Source organism: Petaurus breviceps, unplaced genomic scaffold, assembly GCF_028583685.1.
Source record: "Petaurus breviceps papuanus isolate PSGF00001 unplaced genomic scaffold, PetGlider_PUasm1.0 187, whole genome shotgun sequence".
NCBI classification, from domain to species: Eukaryota; Metazoa; Chordata; class Mammalia; order Diprotodontia; family Petauridae; genus Petaurus; species Petaurus breviceps.
In genome coordinates this window covers 29,114,078-29,137,997 of record NW_027185799.1, presented here as the reverse complement: position 1 = coordinate 29,137,997, position 23,920 = coordinate 29,114,078, and the positions used below count along the sequence as shown (strand labels likewise).

At 36.4% G+C, this 23,920-nt stretch overlaps 1 protein-coding gene across 1 annotated transcript in view; it reads right to left on the bottom strand.

Moving 5' to 3' along the window:
* LOC138163251 (phospholipid-transporting ATPase ABCA3-like) overlaps positions 1-23,920 on the bottom strand; it is a 230,876-nt gene that overhangs the window by 170,283 nt on the left and 36,673 nt on the right. The window contains exons 2-6 of the mRNA XM_069090799.1: positions 19,865-19,931; positions 17,565-17,645; positions 13,039-13,300; positions 8,633-8,760; positions 7,710-7,869 (exon numbers count right to left, since the gene is read on the bottom strand). Coding sequence (XP_068946900.1) covers positions 7,710-7,869; positions 8,633-8,760; positions 13,039-13,300; positions 17,565-17,618 — 604 coding nt within the window. The 5' untranslated portion in view covers positions 17,619-17,645; positions 19,865-19,931. The remainder of the gene's footprint in view (positions 1-7,709; positions 7,870-8,632; positions 8,761-13,038; positions 13,301-17,564; positions 17,646-19,864; positions 19,932-23,920) is intronic.

The window sequence follows — 23,920 nt, the reverse complement described above, 5'->3', positions numbered from 1 at the left end:
AAGAAAGAAAGAAAGAAAGAAAGAAAGAAAGAAAGAAAGAAAGAAAGAAAGAAAGAAAGAAAGAAAGAAAGAAAGAAAGAAAGAAAGAAAGAAAGAAAGAAAGAAAGAAAGAAAGAAAGAAAGAAAGAAAGAAAGAAAGAAAGAAAGAAAGAAAGAAAGAAAGAAAGAAAGAAAGAAAAAAAATGATGAACGGGACACTCTGACCCGAGTGTTGTAATATTTTGGAATTTTTTTAATTTGGGGAATATGTACAATCTCTTTCTTTATAATCCTGGTCTGCCCAGCCTGGAATTATAATAACAGCTAGAAAACAAAATATCTTCACAAATTCTAAGAATTAATCTTTAAGAAGTTGGAAATAGGATATTGGGATTGCTTAAGAAAAAAAAAAAACATAAGTTTCTTTGCTATCTCTGCTTGCCCTGTTCCCTGAATTTTTAAAGGGAAAATTAATAGCATTTGTGAAACACTTGTGATCAAAATGGTATAATGATTGTAAAATATAATCACTGGCATATGTTGATAACTCTCTAACTTTGAAGCCGATGCCAGGATTGATAAGAACAATTATTGTATAAGTCATTTGATATTCATTGTTATGTTATTGCCATCTTTCTAAGATTGTAGTATGTTTCTAGAAGTCTGTTTAGCTAGTTAACTTAAAAAACATTGTGAATTATGAATAGCATTACAGCAATTTTTAAAATCTGGATTTTGTATCACTTTTGTATTGGGTTTTTATGTTATACAATTTTTTAATTTAAAATTTATATTTGGGTTACAAACAGCCAATAATAATACTGCTGACATTTCATTTATAATTTTGGCTATTATGGAAATATAACGCTAAGACGAATGACTCTCTGTACTAGGTGAATTGGAACTGTGTTTTGTAGAACTCTTATTTAGCAAATGAAAATATATGGGTGTATTGGTGAAGGTTTCCAGAATGTAAATGGTAAAGCAAATTTTTGTTTGTATATGAAAATTTAAAAAGCACATCCAGCTGATTTAAGGTCACAAGATTAGCAATTAATTAGTTACATTAGGGAAGGTAAATTGTTTTAGTCATGCAGTCCCTAAATAATGGACTTAAATTTCTGAGAAATTGTAAGTTCATGTACAACAGGTAGAAGGGATTTCTATCAATTGGTTTTTTTTTTTACAAGTTTAGATTTGAGAAGGAAAGATGGTAAATGGAATCTCTACATTTGTGAGACCTGATAAATCTTTATTGCTGATTGCAGCCCATAAGAATAAAAAATGCTCTGAATTGTGATTGAATTTTGCTGTTAAAGATGATTTTTTTCCTCTTTAAGCAAATTTCCTATGATCAGAGCACGTAGTCAGTAAAAAATATCAGCTTTTTTGTGTTACTTATTGGAAAATCTAATATTATTTTTCATCTGGAATTAGAAAGTTATGCAAATTGCTTAAGATCGTTTTAACAGTTTTCAACTAACTTTCTTCATAAAGGTTTAATGAGATTGTAAGAGATCTTGCTGTTTTGATCTGAATTGATAGTTGTTTCAAGCTCTAAGCAAAAGTTAACTTTTGTAACTGAATGTGTATGCTAAAGATTCAATTTCTGAAGTATCTCTTTCTTCTAGAGTGAATATAATCAGAGGATAAACAAGTTTTGTGAAACAAGGATGTATGTCTACTATTCATTTGTGTGGTTTAAGTCAGGAACTTCTATTGTTTAAGGCAGTATAGTTATGTTAGTAAAAGAATAATAACTTATGAAGTAGCTTGTTTATGTAGTTTGTAGAAATATAAAGGGAAGTGAAATAGTCTGAGTAATGGATTATACTAGCCCATCCTCACCCCACTTCTGGTCATTTTCCTCCTACTCCTTTTTGGCCCTTAATCTCTTTGCCAGATTTGTTTCCTCTAGGCTCAGCACTCTTCACTTGCAGATGTCATCTCAGGTTGAGTACCCACTGCCCTGAGACCATGGCCCATCACCCCCTGGACCTGGCTTCGGCCACGTTTTGCCCACTGGCTACAGACCCAGCCCCATAAATGGTGGGACCCTACAAAACAAAGATAGCTCTATGTCCTGCCTCAGCATGAGGCCCAAATTATTTTGGGACCCAGCTGTTTAAGGGGGGAATGATGGGGTACTTGGAATGATGGGGTACTTGTGTGCCTGATATTTAGTTTAATCAGAGATACTTTAGTTGAGAAGAAAGAAATATACTATTTTTAACAACAGGTTAATTCAAACTGTCTTTAAAGTCTATGAAAAGCTGAACAAAGCAGATAAGAAGGTTGGGGACAAATGGGGTTCATCCAGCCCCTCCTGTTTCCAGATAGTTGATATCAGTTTTGGAAGTATGTTGAGAGAGCATGAGGAAGTTTTGGGAAGGCAGAAAGATTTGTAACTTGAGTTTGTAATTAATAGCTCAATCAAATTGTAGATGGGCCTATCTGAAGGACACTAGTCCATATTTATTTGCTATTTAATAATTTGGGGGACTGTAAATTTTACTATTTTTCTAAGCTTGATTACAGGAGTTGTCATAAAAGCCAATAATGGGAGGCTGCAAACTGTTCAAAGTAGATGTCTGTGCTTGGAAACAGTTTGGGGACAACCTCAGACACTTCCCAGGTGGGATCTCTCTGACTTTATTTCCCAATCGTGCGTTTTCTTTCTGAAAAGGAAACACCCCCACCTATTTATGCCTAAGCCTTGCTTGCAGCACCTAGTAACTATCTAAATGACTACCAGAAATAACTCATGCCTGGATCCAAACATGGCTAAGTTTTCCTTCTAGCAAGGCTTATGACATTGCCCCTCCTTTTTCAATAGCAAATTTATTGAGAAGTAATATTCAGGGTAAAATAAATGAATAAATATAGAGATAACATCCTTCAAAGAAGGAGATGATTAGTAATAAGGCAAAATGTAATGAAATAGATGCCTAATTGACCAGGATAGTGAAGTTTGAAGAGAGTAACAGGATCAGACTTAGATGAAACCTAGGATTAAATACAGATGTATCGAAATTGTCTTTGAAAATTTTCTATTATGTGAATTCATGCTTTGAGCATGTTTGGGAATAAGATTTGAGGTTAGGATTTTGGATTTTATTTTGGCACAAGGATTGGATAAGATAGAGGTAAGGGTGAAGTTAATGTTACTTTGTTAAAGCATCTGGTCTGTTATTTTACAAAGGGCAGCTTAAATCATTAAAAAAAAAAGATTTTCCTATTTTAAATATTCCTATACCAGGTACAGGATTTAGGAAAGGTGGAAATAACAAAGAATAAATAAACTGAAATTTCTCTGTAGTTTCAAATATGGAACTAATCTTCAGCAATTGTGCTAATTTATATTGAATCAGAATTATCTGGTCACCTCTAGATCTGAACTGGAAAGGCAGAATTCCTTTATAAATTCTGTAACTACATGAGGCATCTGGGATTTAAAAGTGTTGTTTAAATGAAATAGGTCACTGGGATACTGACATGGAAACAAATCAGCCCCACACAACCCCTTTCAATTACATAGACATGTGTATCTTTCTAAGTTTCTTAGTGGCTGTGTTTCCATTTAAAAATGTCTACTCAAGGGGCAGCTAGGTGGTGTGGTGAATAGAGCACTGGCCTTGGAGTCAGGAGGACCTGAGTTCAAATATGACCTCACACACTTAACATTTACTAGCTGTGTGACCTTGGGGAAGTCACTTAACCCCAATTGCCCTGCCTTCCCCCCCTTTAAAAAGAAAAAAAAATGCCTACTCAATCTGACCTTTTAACCAGGAATGCTTAGAAATTCTCCATTCCATTAAAAGTTTTTTGCTTTTGGTTTTTTCCCCCAGTTGGATTATACTTGGTTTTGTTGGGTAGGTTATCCTGGGCTGTAAGCCATTATGTCTTACTTTATGGAATATCAAGGCTCTGGAACCTCCTTTGCTGCTACTAGGTTCTACCTGGAGTCCTTATTATTGGGTTCAGATGTCCAAGGCTTCAGAAACATTTAGGGTTGGATTCTGCCTAGGGCTTTTCTGTACAGCTACCTCCCTGGATCAAGTCAGCATGCCTGGAGGCTACACTGGCTAGCTGGACTCCTGCAGTCACTGACTTTGGACTTTAGGGAAGGGTCAGGCTGGACTGAGCTCAAGAAATACTAGATTAGTCAGAAACCTCCAAAGGCTACCTAAACTCCCTATGCAGGCTTGTCTATCTCAGGGTCTCCCATAGTCCTCAGTTGGATGAGGAAGTCTAGAGGTGATCCTTTTATTTCTTTCCAAACAAAACAGTACAATGGTACATTTCTTAGCCCTAATGCAATGCATGCAAGAGATATGGGTTCTTCTATGTCCTAACATGCTTCTAACAATTTTGTTATTTTTTAACCAATACAAAATAATTTTGATGATTATCAGTTTAAATGATTTGATGCCTGTAAGTGCTATTTCAATACAATTCAATAAGCATTTATTAAACATCTTCTATGCCAGGCACTGTGCTAAGTGCAAAGGATACAAAAACAGGCAAAAGGCATATCCTGTCCTCATGGAGCTTACAATCTAATGAGGGAGACAACATGCAAACAAATAAATACAAAGCAAGCTATATACAGGATAAGTAGGAAATAATTAACATAGGGAAGGCACTGGAATTAAGAAGCATTGGGGAAGGCAGCATATAGGAGATGGGATTTTTGTTGGGACTTAATGGAAGCTGGAGAGGTCATTAGTCAGGATGGAGGAACAAAAGCACTCTAAGTTTGAGAAACCAGTCAGAGAAAACGCCTGGAGCTGAGAGATGGAGTGTCATGCTCATGGAACAGCCAGGAGGCCAGTGTTACTGGACTGAAGAATACACATTAGGAAGTAAGGTATAAGAAGACTAGAAAGACCAGAGGGGGCTAGGCTCTGAATGTTAAACAAAAAATTTTGCATTTGTTCCTAGAAGCAATAGAAAGCGAGTGGAGTTTATTGAGTTGGGGAAGGGCAGGGTGAGGTAACACAATAAGATTTGCATTTTAGGAAGTTCACTTCAGTGGCTGAATGGCAGTAAGCCTCTACGTGGGCCAGTATTTTTTGTTTGGATTCCCTGCATTATTATTTTTATTGCACTAAACTCTGTAAAGAATGTGTTTCACATCTATTTTTTTGAATTTACTTAAAATTTCTGTGTCCTAGCACATGGTTTGTTTTTGTAAACGTACCATGTAGTATCAAGATATAATTATATTCTTTAATGTTACCATTCAGAAGATGCTGTCTCTCAAATCTAACTTCTCTAGCAATTCAGTCAGTTCTCTATTTTCCTTTCTGCTTATTTTTCTGTTAGATTTATCTAGTTTTGAAAGCAGCGTTAATGTCTCCTACAATAACTGTTACTCTGCCTTTTTGCAATTCAGTTACCTTATCCCCTGTGAATTAAGTACTTTGCCATTAGGTTCATACACACTTAAATAATGATATTGTTTCATTGACAATGGTATCATTAAGCCTAATTTAGATTCCCTGTTTATGTCTTGAGACTGTAAATGCTTATTTTTGCTTCGTTTGATAGCACGATTGTAATTTCTCCTCTTTTTGGAATATCCTCATACACAGTAAATAATGTTTTAGCTCCTAATTTTTTATTACATGTCCTAATTTTTAGAATAGTTTCTTGTATGTATATCAAATTATTATATTTTCTTAACCATTATGCATTTTCTTTAATTTACTGGATTATCTGACCCCATGACTTCAGTTATAATCTCCACAGATAAGCCTACAAGAGCTATATATTCAGTTCTAGTTTTTCTAGTCTCCTTCCTGAACTTCAGTTCTTCACCTCTAATTCTCTAATGAACATTTTAATCATAATGTCCTGAAGGGATATCGAACTAAACATGTCCAAAACATAACTCATTATTTTTCCCCCAAACCCATCCTTTTCTATATTTCTATTCTTCTATTCTATCCTTCCAGATTACAGAGTTTCCTAACCTCCAAGTCATTCTTGAGAGCTTAGCCTTTTACACTACATATCTGAACTCTTGCCAAGTCTTGTCAATTCTACTACTGCAACCTTTTTATAAATATCCCTCACTTTCTCTCCACTCACAAGGCTATGACCCTAGTTCAGGGATCTTTTCATCTTTGCTGCAATAGTCTGCTAATTTTTCCCTGATGAAATGAAGGCTGTGATATGTCTTATGAGGAAATATGTATCAAATAAGCTTCATTCAGCCATGAGTTAACATAACAAATCAACAATTTGGTACATCCAGAACAAGGAAGAGGATATTCAAATATTGTACATGAAGATACTCTGGAAAGTGTTAAAGTAAATGTCACTAGAGTTTCATACTGAAGAAATTAAATTGATTTTATATCATTTTATAATTGATTCTATTTTGCAATTGATACTATTATGTACTATTGCCCCATTTTATATGATGGCTCAAACCACATTTCATTGTCTCTGCTTATGAGCTAAGTTTAGAAGTTCAGTTCTTTTGCTAATCACTGTTTTATTTGTAGGTGGATACCAGGGAATCTGGTCTATCATCTTCACACCACCAAGCTATCCTTCAAGGATGTTTGCTTTGTTATCCAAAGAAGTCTGGTCCACTATCTCTAACCTTGAGGAGGACTCAAACAATGAACATTTCTTCATCACAGGAGAGAAAGAGGGGGTTGTTGCTAGCCCCTCATTCCCAATTTCCAATCAATCGTGTTGGAATCATGTCATGATGTTGCCAGTCCTGTCATCAATTGTATTATTTTCCTCACCCATCCAGTTTTTTTCTTTGTTCTATGCTTACAAAAAGGTACTGTGCCTGCTCCTCTGAGTCACTGGCCTAACTGAGATAGCCATTTGACCCACTCTGTTAACAGGTTCACATCCTGCTAATAATAGATAAAGCTTCTAATTTTGCATTTCAGTGTACTTTTATTTAATTCTATTGAGATGGCAGAAATATAACACTGTTATTTCCCTTAGGAACAAAGGTTCAATATTCATGAATTCAGTGTTCAGTGACATAATAGAACATAACTACCTGGAATGCTGAGAATCAATTCTTTCTCTCCATATATATGTACATAAATATATATATAGATGGATATGCATATATATATACACACAAAAAAATTAGTCTCTAACATAGACAGAATGGCATTCCCATGATAACATATCTCAGTTCCTACTTGTAGCAAGTAAAAAGTAGGCTGGAGGGTGTTAGTAATTCTAATTAACAATGAACAATTCTATTAACAATAGCTAACATTTATGCAGCACCTATTATGTTCCAGGCACTATATTGCAGCACTTTACAAATATCTTATTTGATCCTCATAACAACCCTGGGAGATAGGTGCTATTTACTAACCCCATTTTACAGATGAGGAAACTGAGACAAGCTGAGGTTAAGTGACTTACTCAGAACCACACAATAGTAAAAGTCTGAGGCCCAATTAGAATTCAAGTCTTTCTGACTCCAGGCCCAGTGCTCTACATCCTGTACCACTTAGCTGCTGCATCACTTATATTAGTAAAAAAATAATAAAATCATTGTGATTTTTCTATTTTCTAAAGGACAAAATACATCAATATTATATTTCTAAGTGTGATCCCCCCATTGCCCCTTGAAATGGTAGAAATGAAGTTAAAAAAATGGAACTGCCACCCAAATAAGATTAGTCAGTAAACAGATATACTATAATTCAAACAAGCAAGCATAAAGTTCTCCTTACCAGGATTTCCCCCATCAGAAAATGAGGGTTCCCTGGGCCCTTGAGTTGGAAAGAGTGGAAAAAGTGTGCTAGTGTGCCAGCCTGTTGTAGATTTTCTAAAAAGCAATTTATTGGCTTCAAGGTTCCGTGGAGAGTGATTAAAGCGCAGAGAGTACTTAACCTAGAAGAGAAAATAGAAAAGTGTCTATGAAATGCTGAAACTCAGAAAAATAAAGTAGAAAGAAAACAAATTTAAAATTTATACGAGAAACTAGTTTTTACCAGGATCAAGGGGAAAAGGCTGACTATAGGAAGTCTAAGTGAATAACAGTAACCATACCCTGACACAAACAAAAAAAAATTCACTTATATCCACCTCCGTGGTAGTGATATTAGGCTACCTATGTATTTCCCTCTTTCCAGCATCACAAACTATTTCTCAGAAGCACTTCATGTTTGAGGCCCCCATAGACAAATAGATAACCCCTCCAAAATATATTAGTAATTCCCTGACACCCACCCTAAAATAGGAACCACACCCAAAATAGTCATCTATATACAAAAATGTCCTTATTCCTTCTCCACAAAAAAGACTGAGCCTAAAATGTGGAGAGATGACAACTAATTCTAGACTCAAGATTAGGCTCACTAGTCAAGCAATTGAACACAGGTGATTCTGGATAGACATGGATACCAACATCTGACTTCACAGTACAATAAAGCTAGAAGGCAGCCTGAGAAATTTTCTATTCTATATTGTCAGTCTAGTATAGTCCAGAGAGACAGTGTGAAATATTTATGTAAATCTTCAAGACTTGGATACTTAGTCCATGTATGGGTCTGAAGTAAGTAAAAGCAGTGGCAAACTGGATGATTTGGGGAGCCCTTCCAAATGCTAACACCAAATAATACAATGACTAGGGATTTAGGTATGACTTTCTCACCTTTAGTGGCAAGGGGTCGTCACTTTTGAGGAAAATGTGGTCAAAAGAAATGGCAGCCACAACATTTGTAGAGTGTTCATTATATTTAATGTAGTTCTTAAAATCATCCTCTGAGAGAAAGCCTCGAACTGAGGAGAAAGAAAATTCAAGTAGTGATCTGCTTGTTTAACCAGAGCAATGTCTCCTTTCTACTTCTAGAGGTGTGCGAGGTTCAGTCTATTTCCCAGCCAAGGAAGATGAAACTTCATGGGTTAAGAGGCTTTATACAAAACCTGTCCCTTCAAAACCAAGACAATATTTCATTCAGAAAAAAGGTGGGAACACAGTAGTGGTTGGCCAAACGGAGTTTAACCAAATGATAAGAAGTGGAAAGACACTGGCAAGAATTAATTCAGCTCAAGTTTCCTCCCTAAAAGCTTTCCAGTGTGTCCTTAGTAATGTTCAAGAAGTTTCATCTTGGAAAATTCCTCTATTAAAATTGCCCAGAGGGAATCATGTTTTTGTGACAGAAATAAATGTTCCCTGGGAATAAAATTCATTAACTCCAGTCTCATATCTGATCTAATTATACCCTCAAAACTATCAGGAAATATTCTAGCATCTAATATATAGCAGAAGTGAATGAAAGAAATGGACTTTTCCTATGTTGGAGAAAAACAAACTTTTTCTTTTCCCAAAATTTATTCTTTTGGGACTAATAGGACATATTTATGAAGGATGCTTCAAACAGAAAGCTTCCTGCACTTATTTCTAGTCAATTACACTATCAACACTACTTAATATGTGACCTTAATACCACAGCTTTGAGGTACTTTGCACCTCTACAGACAGTGGTTTATTATGTAAAATCTACTTTATTATACAGTATATGTATTATATGGCATATAGTATTATATGGCATAACAAATCTTAGTATGCAAACAATATATATCTTTATATCTATATCTATCTATATATCTTCACCTGTATCTTTTAACTTTAGAATCCAACTTGTGGAACCTTATTATATTTGCCTATCTACAAACTCATGCCAACTAAAACAATTTCTCATAGCCTTCAGCTCTTGAGGAAATCAAGGTCCTTTATGTAAATGGAAAACAAGGACTTTCCCTTCAAATTCAAGCTGAAATTGTTCTCCTAAGTAGTCACTTGACATTCTTAGGTTGCTTGCCTCTCAAGATGTGGGTTCTAGAAAGAGGGCCTTCTGAACTTCTATGTATTCCCAGTCCTATCCATTACCCAGTTTATCCTAGGCTACTTTTCTTTTATTATCCTATTACTAATTCAATTCTCCCTTTTGAATTGCAAGGGGGATTTTTTACTTACAATCATTTAGTATTGTCTTTCTCCTACACCCCCTCATTTAAACTGAACAAAATATATAAATAAAACCCTCATAACAAACATGCACAGTCCAGTAAAACAATTCTTACATTGGTCATGTCCAAACATACATGTTTCACTCAGCATCTTAATTCCATCACCTCTCTGGAGAGAGTGAAGAAGTATATTTCATCTTCAGTCTCCTCGGTTTGTGGTTTAGCATTGCATTGATCAGAGTTCAAAAGTATCTCAGTTGTTTTTCTCTATAATGTTTCCTAGTTCTGCTCATTTCACTGAATCAATTCATAGAGGTCTTCCTAGTTTCTGATGAAATCACTGACTTTATAATTTCTTAAGGCATAATACATTTATATATCACAATTGTTAAGTTATTCATCAATAGGATAGTACCCCCTTAGTTTCCAGTTTGGGGCTATCAAGAAAAGAACCACTCTAATTCTTTCTTTTGCTTTTTGGGGTAAAGTCAGGGCAATTGGGGTTAAGTGACTTGCCTAAGGTCACATGGCTAGTACATGTTAAGTGTCTGAGGCTGGATTTGAACTCAGGTCCTCCTGACTCCAGGGCCAGTGCTCTATTCACTGCACCACCTAGCTACCTGTATAATTTGTTTTTTATCTAGGTTCTTTTCTTGGTTTTTTTGGATCTCTTTAGGGATAGGCCTAAGCGGTAATGTTGGATGAAAGGATATACAGAATTGATTAACTCTGAGATGACTGTTCAGTTGTTTTCAGTGGTCTCCAACTTTTCATAACCCCATTAGGGGTTTTCTTGGCAAAGTAACTGGAATAGTTTGCCATTTCCTCCTCTAGTTCATTTTATAGATGAGGAAAATGAGGTAAACAGGGTTAAGTGACTTGCCCAGCATCACACAGCTAGTAAGTGTCTGAGTCAGATTTGAGGAAGATAAGTCTTCTTGACTCCAGTCCCAGAACTTTATCCACTGCTGAAACATAGTTCCAAACTGCTTTTCAGAATGGCTGAGTCAATTCACAGCTCTGCCAACAGTATACTATTGTGCCTATTTTCCTGCAGCCCCTCTGACATTTGTCATTTTCTTCTTCTGTCATCTTTGCCAATCTGATGAGTGAGAGGTAGAACCTTAGAACTGTTTTAAGTTTCATTTATCTAATTATTAGTGATTTGAATGTTTTTTTTTCAAATGGTTGTTGATAGTTTGGATTTTTTTTCCTTTGAAAATTGCCTATTCATGTATTTTGATCATTTATCTATTAGGAATGCTCTTAATCTTAAATATTTTCACCTGCTTCTTATTCATATCTTGAATACCGTGTTTCCCCGATAATAAGACACTGTCTTATTAATTTTTTTGGAAAGAAAAACACCAGAGGGCTTATTTTCAGGGGAGAGCTTATGTTGTCCTGCCTCAGCTCTCCTCTGTGGCACTGCTCTCAATGGCGCCAGCAAGCAAATCACTGGGGAAGAACAGGATGATGCGCTCACTGCTGCAGCTCTGACTGGATGCAGCTCGGAGCGTGGCATGCGTTTCACCGGGGGGGGGGCGGTGCATACAGAGGGTACCATAATGTAGCGTGTAGCGCAGGGGATCACCTTCACTACAGTAGCAATCTCAATAGGGCTTATTTTCGAGGAATCTTACACAGTAAGGGGAGGGCTTATTTTCGGGATAGGTCTTATTATCGGGGAAACACGGTATGAGACTTTAATCAGAGAAACTCACTACAAAGCTTTCCAGTTTCTTAGTCCCTCTCCAGGTAGACTTTTTTTTTAAGCCTCCTAGGACAAATTACCCTAAATTCTTCCCTAGAGTCAGGAATTGTTTGATTTTTCTTGGCATTCAGATATTTTGCTATCAGAGACCTCTCTTCCCTAATGATATGACATCAATCAACTTTTGGCTCATAAAATTAATTTTTCCCAGATCCATGTACTCAGTTAACATTGTATAACAATTTTGTCTATAGGAGAAAAAGGACAGAACTGCAATACATGTACAAATTATGCAAATGGTTGTTTAGTACAAAGAACAATTTTGCACTAGCAAAGCTTTTATATACCAGTGAATGAATTAATCAAACAGGCAATTACAACTTAGATTCAATGAAAGAGCTCTGTCTTTGGAGTCTGAAGTACTGGGTTCAAATTCCAACTTCTAATACTTAGGACCTGTGTGACTTTAAACAAGTCCCTGAACCTCAATCTTTAAGAATGAAAGGTTAATATCAGATAGCCTCTGAGGTCCTATGCCCTTTATGTATGATCTTACAAGATAAGGTAACGTCAATAACCCAAATAGTAATTCAAAAAGCTATCTTCAACAAACATGCATGCATATTAAAATTTGCTATAAGAAACCCAAAATGGAGCCACCTGAATAAGTTGCAATGTTCTCCCACCTGAATAAGTTGCAATAGATAATTTATAGGTACTTGGCCTTATAAAGGGAGGAAGAAAGAGAACAAGGAAAAACAAATGTCTAAATGTGTTAATGCTTTTTAATAGTGAAAGAAGGTGAGTATATCCTTAGAACAAATTTTTTAATGTAACAGGAAATGTAACAAGGAAAAAGTATTGAGAAATTAAGATGGTATAAAATCAGAAGGCATAAATAAAACTAAAAAACAAAACCAAATAAAAGCAAGAGAAAGACCATTTCCATCTCCTCACTTAGCCTTGCTTCCAGGAGGCCCAAGAAGAGTCAAAGGCAACCAGGCTACCTCCTCAGGGTACAGAAATTCTTTCAGCTTCCTCCTCTGCTTCCTGACTCAGTAAGTGGGCCCCCTTTACATATCTTACCAAGAATCCTCACCAAGTTTCAATTCCAATGTATATAAAGATACCCTTCCCTACAATCCTCATTGAACATGCTATATATTCTGATATAAGCAGGGCTAAGAAATCCTTTGATCTGAATTTCAAACCCATGTACTATTCAGTTCACAAAGATACACTTAAAACAAGCTGGGAATCTATTCTTAGAGTCACTGATTATGAGGTTCATTGTAAACCAAAATACTTAAGAATATGATATTTTAATAGAATCATGTTAGATGAAGCCACTACTTTCCCCTCCAGTTTCTAACCTGTGAAATTTATCTTTAAGGTCTTTTTCACCTCCTCAGTAATATCCTTCACAACATCACTGTTGGAAGGAATATAAACCAGCTCCCATGGACCATTCCGAGGAGGACTTTGGAAAAGTATGGGTAGGTCATCAATGGACTGACCATTATACCGGGTAGAACCAAATTTTTCTGATTTAATACTCATGCGAAGCCAAATTAAAATCCCCAGAAACAGCAACGGTAGTAGGATTTCCATGATTGTTACTATGATGTTCCGTTTCTAAAAAAGAAATGAAAGTTCTGCGTTAATCCAAGAAACAAGACATATACAAGATATACAATGAGCATTTTCCCTTCAGAAGTTCTCTTTTCCCTTAAACTTTAATTTGAGTATTTCCCAAGAAATGTCCCCTCGTCTTCCTCCTCTTTAGATTTTCTGTTTTGGCAATCTCATTCACAACTATGGATTCAACTATGTAAATGACTCCCAAATCTTTATCTCCTTATTTAACTTACTATTATGAATTTCCAACTGCCTGGATGATCTAGCCACTGAGTTAACATGACAACAATGTACATTCAATATATCATCCTCTGGCTATCATCTATAGTACACCAACATCAGCTACTTCATTTTTTTTGTTTGTTTATTTCTAGCAATGGCAATACCATTTTTTCCCCCAGGAATCCAAATTTGAAACTCATAGTTTCCAGGAGCCAAGATGGTGGAGTAAGAAGTAAGATGCTCTCACCCTCCCTTATGGACCTCTGAAAGCCCAGAAAATATCACCCCAGGAAAAACCCTGGACAGAGCCAGCAGAAAGATAGCGTCTTGTAGCCCAGAAAGCTTGGGGGATTAAATGGAAAGGCCCCTCTTGCTCTCGGGGAGGGGGAACAGTACAGGATGGGAGGCATCCCAGCAAGCCAGTGGCAAAATCCACCTCAGCAAACCAGGGGGAGATCCTGAGCCTCAGAGTAATAGAGCAGGCAAGCACCAACACCAGGAGATAACCCCTGCTCAGCACAGGGAGGGGAACCCGTAGATACCAGCTCAGAAAACAACCACGCGCACAGGCATTCTCCAGCAGTCAAATCTCTCAGTGCTTCAGCACAACTCCAGGAAGCACAGCTCCAGGCTGGTAGATATCTTCCAACAGCCAAACATTCAAGGGCAAAACCCGACCTCCAGGGGACAGATTCCTCATGCCCCAATAGCTCTAGTGTTGCTGACTCCAGATCAGTACCAGGTAGGCTGCCAGAACCCTACAGCCTCCAGCTGCCTGAGGCCCCAGCACACAAAACCAGTGACCAGGTCTGGGCTCCAGCACAAGAAGCTTGGGTTAGTGCCCCCTGCACTGAAGCAGGAGAGCTCAACTTTAAAAGCCAGAAAATAGGCAAACACCATGAGCAAAAAGCAGAAACAGACAATGACCATAGAGTCTTATTATGGGGACAGGTTAGATCAAGGCACAAATTCAGAAGGGGACAACACAGTCAATATACCCACATCTGAAACCTCAAAGGGGAATATGAACTGGTCTCAAACCCCAAAGGCCTTCTTGGAAGAGCTCAAGAAGGATTTAAAAAATCAAGTAAGAGAGGATTTTAAAAGTCAAAGAAAAAAGAAGAAAAATTGGGAAAAGAAATGAGAGGTATGCAAGAGAGAGTCAATAACTTGGAAAAGGAAGAACAAAAATTGACTGTAGAAAACAATTCCTTAAAAAGTAGAATTGGCCAAAAGGAAAAGGAGGATCAAAATCTAATAGAGGAAAACAATTTATTAAAAATTGGGCAAGTGGAAGCCAATGATTCTATGAGATATCAAGAATCAGTCAAACAAAAATAAAAGAATGAAAAAAATAGAAGAAAATATAAGATATATCATTATTATAACAACTGACCTGGAAAACAGATCCAGGAGAGACAATTTAAAAATTATTGGTCTACCTAAAAATCATGATGGAAAAAAACAGCCTGGACAGCATCTTCCAGGAAATCAACAAGGAAAACTGCCCTGAGGTCCTAGAACCAGAAGGTAAAATAGTCATTGAAAGAATCCACCAATCATCTCCTGAAAGAGATCCCAAATTGAAAACATGAAGGAATATTGTATCCAAATTCCAAAATTATCAGGTCAAAGAGAAAATACAGCAAGCAGTCAGAAAGAAATTATTTAAATATCATGGAACCACAGACAGGATTACACAGGACCTTGCAGCTTCTACATTAAAAGATCAGAGGGCATGGAATATGACATCCCACAAGGCAACGAAGCTTGGATGATAACTAACTACCCAGCAAAACTGAGCATAATCTTTCAGGGGAGGAGACGGACATTCAATGAAATAGGGAACTTCCAAACTTTCCTGATGAAAAGACCAGAGCTCAAAAGAAAATTTGATCTTCAAATACAACATTCAAGAAAGGCATAAAAAGGTAAACAGGAAAGAAAAAAACATGTTATTAATAAGGGCAAATTGTTTACATCCCCACAAGAGAGGATGACACTTGTAACTCTTGAGAACTGTATTGTTATTATGACATTTAAAAGGGGGGTATACATAGAGAGTGCGGGTATAAGTTGACTTTGATGTGATGATAAAAAAGTCTAATTAAGTAGTGAAAAGGGATTATCCTGGGAGAAGAGAAAAGGAGGAGGCAGACAAGGATAAATTATATGAAAAGGCACAAAAACCTATTACAGCAGAGGGAAAAAGGGAGGGAGATGAGCATTGTTTGAATGTTACTCATCAGATTTGGCTCAAAGAGGGAATAACATAATCAGTTAGGTATAGAAATCTAACTTATCCCATAGGAATTAGAAGTGAAAAGGGGAAAGAAAAGGGAGGAAGTGGATTGAAAGGAGGAAAGAAGTAGTAAGGGTAAAGGAGAAGAAAAGGGAGGGGCTGATAGAAGGGAGGGGAGACTGAGGGAGTCAATGGCTGCAGTCAAAACTCTAGTGAGGAGGGAAAGGGAGAAAAGAGAGAGAGGTAAGTATAAATGGTGGTGGTGGAATGGGGGAGGAAATAGGATGGAGAAAAAGACACAGATGGTAATCATAACTGTGAATATGAATGGGGTAAACTCTCCCATAAAATCGAGAGCAGAGTACATTAAGAACCATAATCCTACAATATATTGTTTACAAGAAACATATTTGAAGTAGAGGGATACACAAAAAGGCTGGAGCAGAATATATTACGCTTCAGATAAAGTAAAAAGAGTAAGGGTAGCAATCCTGATCTCAAACAAAACAAAAGCAAAAACAGATCTAATTAAAAGAGATAAGGAAGGAAACGACATTCTGCTAAAAGGTACCACAGACAATGAAGTAATATTATTACTAAACATATATGCACCAAGTAGTATACATCCAAATTCTTAGAGGAGAAGTTAAGGGAGTTACAGGAAGAAATAGATAACAAAACTATACTAATGGGGGACCTCAACTTTCCCCTCTCAGAACTAGATAAATCAAACCACAAAATAAACAAGAAAGAAGCTAAGTAGATGAATAGAATTTTATAAAAGTGAGATATGGTTGACCTCTGGAGAAAACTGAACAGTGATAGAAAGGAATATACTTTTTCTCGGCAGTACATGGCACCTACACAAAAACTGACCATATATTAGGGCATAAAAACCTCACAATCCAATGAAGAAAGGCAGAAATATTAAATACATCCTTTTCAGATCATGATACAATAAAAATTATATGTAATAAGGGCCATGGAAAGATATACTACTAAAAATTAAAACACAGTTGTCTTTGCTTTCTCCCTTACATTCATGTAAACTAGTGCAAAGAGGACATTACATTGGAATCTGAAAGACTCAGGTTTCATTTCTAGCTATATCCCTTTTCCTAATAATGTGACCTTGGGAAAAGTCACTTAACTTCTTTCAGATTTAATTTCATCTATAAAATAAGGATCATACCATTTACCCCTCACAGAGTTGTGGGGATTAAGATATGCATAAAATGTAAAGTAGTATGCAAAATTATTATCATGATACCAAGCTACCAACTCCTGTAGGATCTTTCCCCCAAAGCTTTCACATATATTCCTTCTTTGTTCTCTCTGTCTGGAATACATTCCCCTTTCTCTATCTGTCATAACCTTATTCATCATTCAAGGTCCAGTTTGAGTATCATCCAAGTTTCTCAGATTTTCCTTTTCTAAACCACAAATGATTCCTCCCTGCCTTAACTTACATGGCATTTTGTACTTCTTCTACAATACTATCTCACACTCTTGTTATCTTTGTGCCTGTTTTATCTGACTAGATCAAAAACTCCTTGAAGGCAGAGAATGTCTGTGTCTTATTCGTTTTTGTAACTCCTGAAGCAGCTACCACAGTGTTTTCATCACAGAAAGATCATGGTAAATGCTGAATAGAAAAGCCAATGAATAAAAAATCTTCTCCCTGCTTTGACCCATAATACCCAGAGGTCCTTTGCCTATCAAAAAGTAGCTAGAATGACCTGTTATAACTTTTCCCCTTTGGTCATCCCCCAGGATTCCATAGATTCTTATACCTACCTTTAAGATAAAATTCTTCCATAGAATTAGTCTAAGTTGCTTGAACACCACCATTTGTCTATCCAGAGACAAGGCTCACCACTAGTTAGGGGCCAGAGAAAATAAGAAGAATAACAAAATGTTTAATAGACAATTTGGACAAGAAAGTAGAGGGAAAAGAATAAAATATAATGAGTTTTACTGTAAAACTTTTTCTCTAAGATTGCTTACTGCTCTTGTGCTCTTTCCCACTTCCTCAAAGTAAATGAAAGAATGAAACTAATTTTGAAACATGAAAATGGGTATCTTTTTTCTTTTACACCCAATGAAAAATCATTCTATATGTATCTTTCCTGGAATGGAAGCTGGAACCAGGGACATTCTCTGTCCTGTAGAAGTACTATCAGGAAGGGTATGCTTTAGTATATGTTTCCTAAAATTGTGGAATTTAGAATTTTACCAATAGCTCCATTCCACTTTGGCCCCCAAACAAGCCCAGACCTAAGAATGAGTGGCAGAGAGAAATAGAGCTACAATATCAGGGAAAATCCAACTTGGCAGAGGCTTTTTGCTCTCTTCTTATATGTTTTAGATTTGTCAGATGATCAAAGTAATCCCCTTCCCCACATAAAGAAACCTAAATTCTCTTAGGCAGGAATACAATTCTCAGCATACTTAAAGTAAACTTTCTATGACTACCCTTAAAAAGAAGACTGAATATTTTAGTTTCTAGCTTCAAAACCCAATAAAGATTTTTGGGGAAGTAAATTAACAAGTAAAAATGACAAATAAAATGAGGCCCTAGAACAATTATCTTGATAAAATAAATAATATTAAGGTTGGGAGAAACAGGCAAAACACATAGTCAAATTATAGAAGGCATATCATATACCTAATTCATCATCTCACATAAGAGTTTCTATAATTTTTCTATTGAATTTATTCTGAACATTAATTATTTTATCAAACAATTTAATTTAATGTTAAAAATATACAGACAAGCTCCACTGTTCTGCTAAAATATGTTCCTGGAAGCTATGTAATAAAGAGGAATATGACAAATATACTGTACTTGGGGATTTTGCTCTTTAACAAGGGCAAGGAATAAAATAAAATTTACAACTATGTCACAGATATTATAATGATGAAACTTTATCATTTTAGACAGTAAAATTATAGTCTGAATACTAAAAACTGTACACAAACATACTGTACATTTAATTATATACAAAAGTATGTAAGTATGGCACATAAACAATGCAACTCTACAGTATCACGTTTGACTTCTATTTGTCAAAAACAAACATATAATTAATACCAATTTTGTCTGCTTTATAAATTATAATAGATTCCTAAGAATGACTGGAATGGCTCAGATATCTTTTTCAAAATATCTGGTCAAGCCTGAATTAGAACTTTAAGTTTTTGCTCAAAAAGTTTCCCTGCAGCAAACCAAGTCATTCAAGATCATTTCAGTAAACTTCTGACATAAGATGGTATCCCCCTGTTAGTAACCCTTCAAACAAATGAAAACTGCGGCAAAAAATAAAAGTTGTCTCTATTGGAAAATGGGATTTCTCCTCAGTATTTCAATGAAGCATATAGGAGTAAAAACTGGATGTTCGCTTTCGTTAACACAGAGAACTCCCAGATGAAGAAACTCCCTCTACCAATGCAACTGCACCTCCTCTGCAGCTTCTATTCTTAGAGAATTGCCTAGAACAGAGGTTATCAGACTTAGGATGAACCAGACAGATTATTTCTGTCCCAATTATGCTGGGAAAGGTTTAGTGAAATAAAAATACAATACAACATAGATAACATTAATTTACTAAGTCAATATGTGGCCCTCAGAGACTCACTGTGTTTTGAATTTGACATCACTAGCCTAGGGTATTGAGAAGTTAAGTGGGTTGCTTGAGTTAAACAGATAGTACAAGAAGTAGAAACTGAACCCAGGTCTTCCTGATTCAAAGAACAGCTCTTTATCAGCAGGTACCATTAGAAAAATTCAAATAAATAAAAGAGGGAATTTCTTGCAATTTTAAAGGATTTGTAGAATCTTTCAGCTCAAATTAATTACATCTTGGGAGAATTTCCATAGAAATAATCTCTGCTGTTTTCTATTTTATTCCTAGAAGTCAATGGGAAAGAAGGATTTAATAAATCAATATTAAATTTCCTTAAAATTATTTCATATTATATAAATAAAAACCTGCATTTGCTATCATAATACCACAATCTTATGTTTAAATCTAATGACTCTGAAATAATATACTAAGAAATAAAGTCATAACAGAAAGAAATTAAATCCCTCTCACCAATACAGACTGCTCTTCAACTACACACTGGGTAGGATATCTTGTACATCAATAGTTTATCTTCTTCCTGTTAAAATAGGGGAAAAAAGTACATTTGTTCACAAATAGGTACAAAGACAGCAGAGCTTTCTACAAACTTTACCATATGATTTCGACTATATCTATCTAGGGATGAATCAATGTGAAGATGCATTTCCATCCAGTCCTCTACAACACACCAGCAGATTCAACTACAAGTATTTGTCTACCTTTTTTTTTTTTTTGGTCTTTACTTTGAGTTTACAAGATTCATTTCCCCAGTTCTTTGGGTTTCAAATTTTCTCCCCCTCTCTTCCCCCCCCCCATGGCATCATACAATCAAATATAGGATCTGCAAATAGTTTCACATTAGACATTAGTCAGGTTATAAAGAAGAATTATGTACAATGGAATGAATAATGGGAAAGAGGAAACAAAACCAAACAAGAAAAAGAAAGAGAGCAGGTAATTTGCTTCAATCTGCATTCAAACTCTGTTCTTTCTAGTTCTTCCTTTGAATGTAGACATCTCTCTCCATCATGAGTCTTTTGGAGTTGATTTATAGCTCTGCATTTCTGAGAAGAGTCCAGTCTATCAAAGTTGGTCATCACACATACGTTGTATCTGTAATGGTGTACAAATTTTAACTGGTTCTGCTCTTCTCACTCAGCATCAGTTCGTATAAGCCTCTCCTGGTAAATATGAAGTCCATCTGCTCTTCGTTTTCCATTACATTCATATACCACAACTTGTTTAGCAGTTCCCCAATTGATAGGCACCCCCTTAATTTCCAATTCTTTGCCACCACAAAAAAAGAGCTGCTATAAATATTTTTGTACATATGGGTCTTCCTCTTGCTTCTATGATTTCTTTGGGATACAACCCTAGAAGAGGTATTGCTGGGTCAAAAGATATGAAATTACTTATTGCCCTTTGGGTATAGTTCCAGATTGCTCTTCAGAATGGTTGGATCAGTTCACAACTCCACCAGCAATGTATTCGTGTTCCAATTTTTCCACATCCTCTCCAGCATTTGTCATCTTAGCCAATCTGACTGGTGAGATGTGGTACCTCAGAGTTGTTTTGATTTGCATTTCTCTAATCAATAGTGATTTAGAGCATTTTTTCATATGCTTATAGATATCTTTAATTTCTTCCTCTGAGAACTACCTGTTCATATCCTTTGACCATTTATCAATTGGGGGCTGACTTGTATTCTTATAGATTTGGCTCAATTCTCTGTATATTTTAGAAACGAGACCTTTATCAGAGACATTGTTTGTAAAAATTCTTTCCCAATTTCCCATTTCCCTCTTAATCTTGGTTACATTGGCTTTGTTTGTACAGAAGCTTTTCAATTTCATGTACGATTACTATCTCTTTCCCTCCGTCCTATTCCCTCCCCTGTTTATGCTTTTATTTTTCTCCCATTCTCCCTTCCCCTCCTTAAGAGTTTTCCTTTTGACCACCACCTTCCTCAGTATTCCCTTCTTATCAGCCCCCCTCCCTTTTCCTCCCCTTCCCACTTACTTCTTCCCTCCCTTCTAGCCCCTCCCCCTCCTACTGCCTATAGAATATGATAGATTTTTATACTTAATGTAGTATGTTATTTCTTCTTCAAACCAAGATTGAAAGGAACAGAACAAAGCTCCCCTCCCTCCCCTTTTTTCCTCTGTTATATGTTTTGTGTCTCTTCTCGATAGAGTCCTATGCTTAACTGGTTGTGTTATTATTTCCTCCTTGCACCAGAACAAATGAGGGAAATGCTCATATACTACTCCTCTCCCTCCCTTCTTTCCCTCTACTATATTGTTCTTATGCCTCTTTGTGTGGCATAATTTACTTTTCTGCTTCATTCTTTCCTCTCCTTCCATTGCAGTCCCTCAGTAGCCCTTAATAAGGTTTTTGTCATTTTGTGTAATTTATACCCATACCTTCTACTTGTCTATAAACAGTTTGCTCTTATTAAATAACAGGGTGTGTGTGTGTGTGTGTGTGTGTGTGTGTGTGTGTGTGTGTTTTCCTTGTTTACCTTTCTATGTTTCTCTTGCATCTTGTAATTGGAGGTTGAATTTTCCATTGAGCTCTGGCTTTTTCATCAGGAAGGTCAGGAATTCTGCTGCATCGCTGAATGACCATCTCCTTGCCTGGAAGAATATGTTCGGTTTTGCTGGGTAGGTGATCCTTGGTTGTAATGCAAACTCTTTTGCCTTGTGAAAAACTGTATTCCACTTCCTTCGACCTTTCCATGTAGAGGCTTCCAGATCCTGTGTTATCCTCACTGTGGTTCCACAATATTTGAATTGTTTCTTTCTGGCCTCTTGTAGTATTTTCTCCTTTACCTGGCAGTTCTGGAGTTTGGCCACATTTTGAGGACTTTTCAATTTGGAATCTCTTTCAGGAGGTGTCTGGTGGATTCTCTCGATTTCTATTTTACCCTCTGTTTCTAGTATCTCAGGGCAGTTTTCCTTGATGAGCTCTTGGAAGATGTTGTCCAAGCTCATTTTTTCATTGTGATTTTCCAGTAGGCCTATGATTCTCAGATTATCTCTCCTGGATCTTTTTTCCAGGTCAGTTATTTTTCCATTGAGATATTTTACCTCTTTTTCTAATTTTTCATTCTTGATGTTTTGTTTGACTAATTCTCGGTTCCTCATAGAGTTATTCACTAAAATTTGGCTGATACTAGTTTTTAGCAAATTATTTTCCTCAGTTAGTTTTTGGAGCTCCTTTTCCATATCACACATTTTTCTTTTTAAGGAGCTGTTTTCTTCATTGTAATGTTTTTCTAATTTTGCAATTTTGATTTTAAAAGAATTACTCATTTTATCTTCTATCTCTCTAATTTGGTTTTCAAAGTTCCTTTTGAGCTCATCTAAGAATGCTTTCTGTGCTTGAGACCAGTTCCCTGTTGAGAGTTCAGCTGTGGGTGTGGAGTCAACAGTGTCTTCCTCTGAATTTGGTTCCTCCCACTCACTATAGTAGGACTCCAGGGTCTTTGTCTTTGTAGTCTGCATTTTACCCATTTTGAGGCAGGGTCCTAGTCATGCCCTTTCTCTAGGGTTCCCAAGCCTTTACTGTTTAAGGTTTTGCCCTGGGGCAATAATTACTGTTTTCAGGGTCAGAGGGGAGGATTGAAGCAGCCAGGGTTCACTCTGCCATCCTGGTGCCTGGAAGTCCAGATAGGGGCTTTTAAAATTTCTGGGCTCTGGACTGGTAGGCCCAGGAGTAGCTGCTGCCCCTGCCAGGGGCCCTGCATTTGACTCTTACCCTGCTCTGTCTAATCCTGGCCCTGCGGTGATAAGCCTGGCAGTGGCCCTTGGTTGGTGGGTCAACTTGAAGCCACGTTGATCAGGGCTCTGTCTGTATGCCGCAGTGCTTGTCTACTTTTATATGGTTTTTATAAATTGAAATTATCGTGCCACAAGTTTAAATTTTAAAATGCAGTCTGTATATTGTTCATCTTATACACATACATAACATTAAAAAAAAAAAACTAATTAGGTAGGAAGGTCAGTTGATAATTCTTTCTTCCTACCCACATTATTTCATTATGAAAAATTAAACACAAAATTTCCAAATTGAGATAAAAGTATAAAATTGAAAAGACATTAATATTTTGTAGAAAAGCATAATTATGGATTAACTGTCAAACATCTTTCTCCCTCACAGGAAAATTGGCACACAGCTTTTACACACAAAATTATGAACATATCAGTTCTGAACCAAAACATAGTGTTTTCCAAATGTTACTTTGATACTCTACTTCTGGCTTCAGCCATCTTATGTATTGTCTTACACCCTAATTAGCCAAGAAGACTATAGTGACTATTCAGGCCATTTTCCTGAATAAAAATAATTTTCCCCCTTATGATTTTTTTTAAGACAATATGACAGAATTTCTGGCTGAGGTTTTCTCCTGCCACTGTGATAATTAAAAAAAAAATACTCTGCTCAGTCTTTATGTTGAACTTCCAGATTGTTTGCTTAAAGCAAGTAGTTCACTCTTGCTGAAATCCACAAAAACCAAATTTGGGA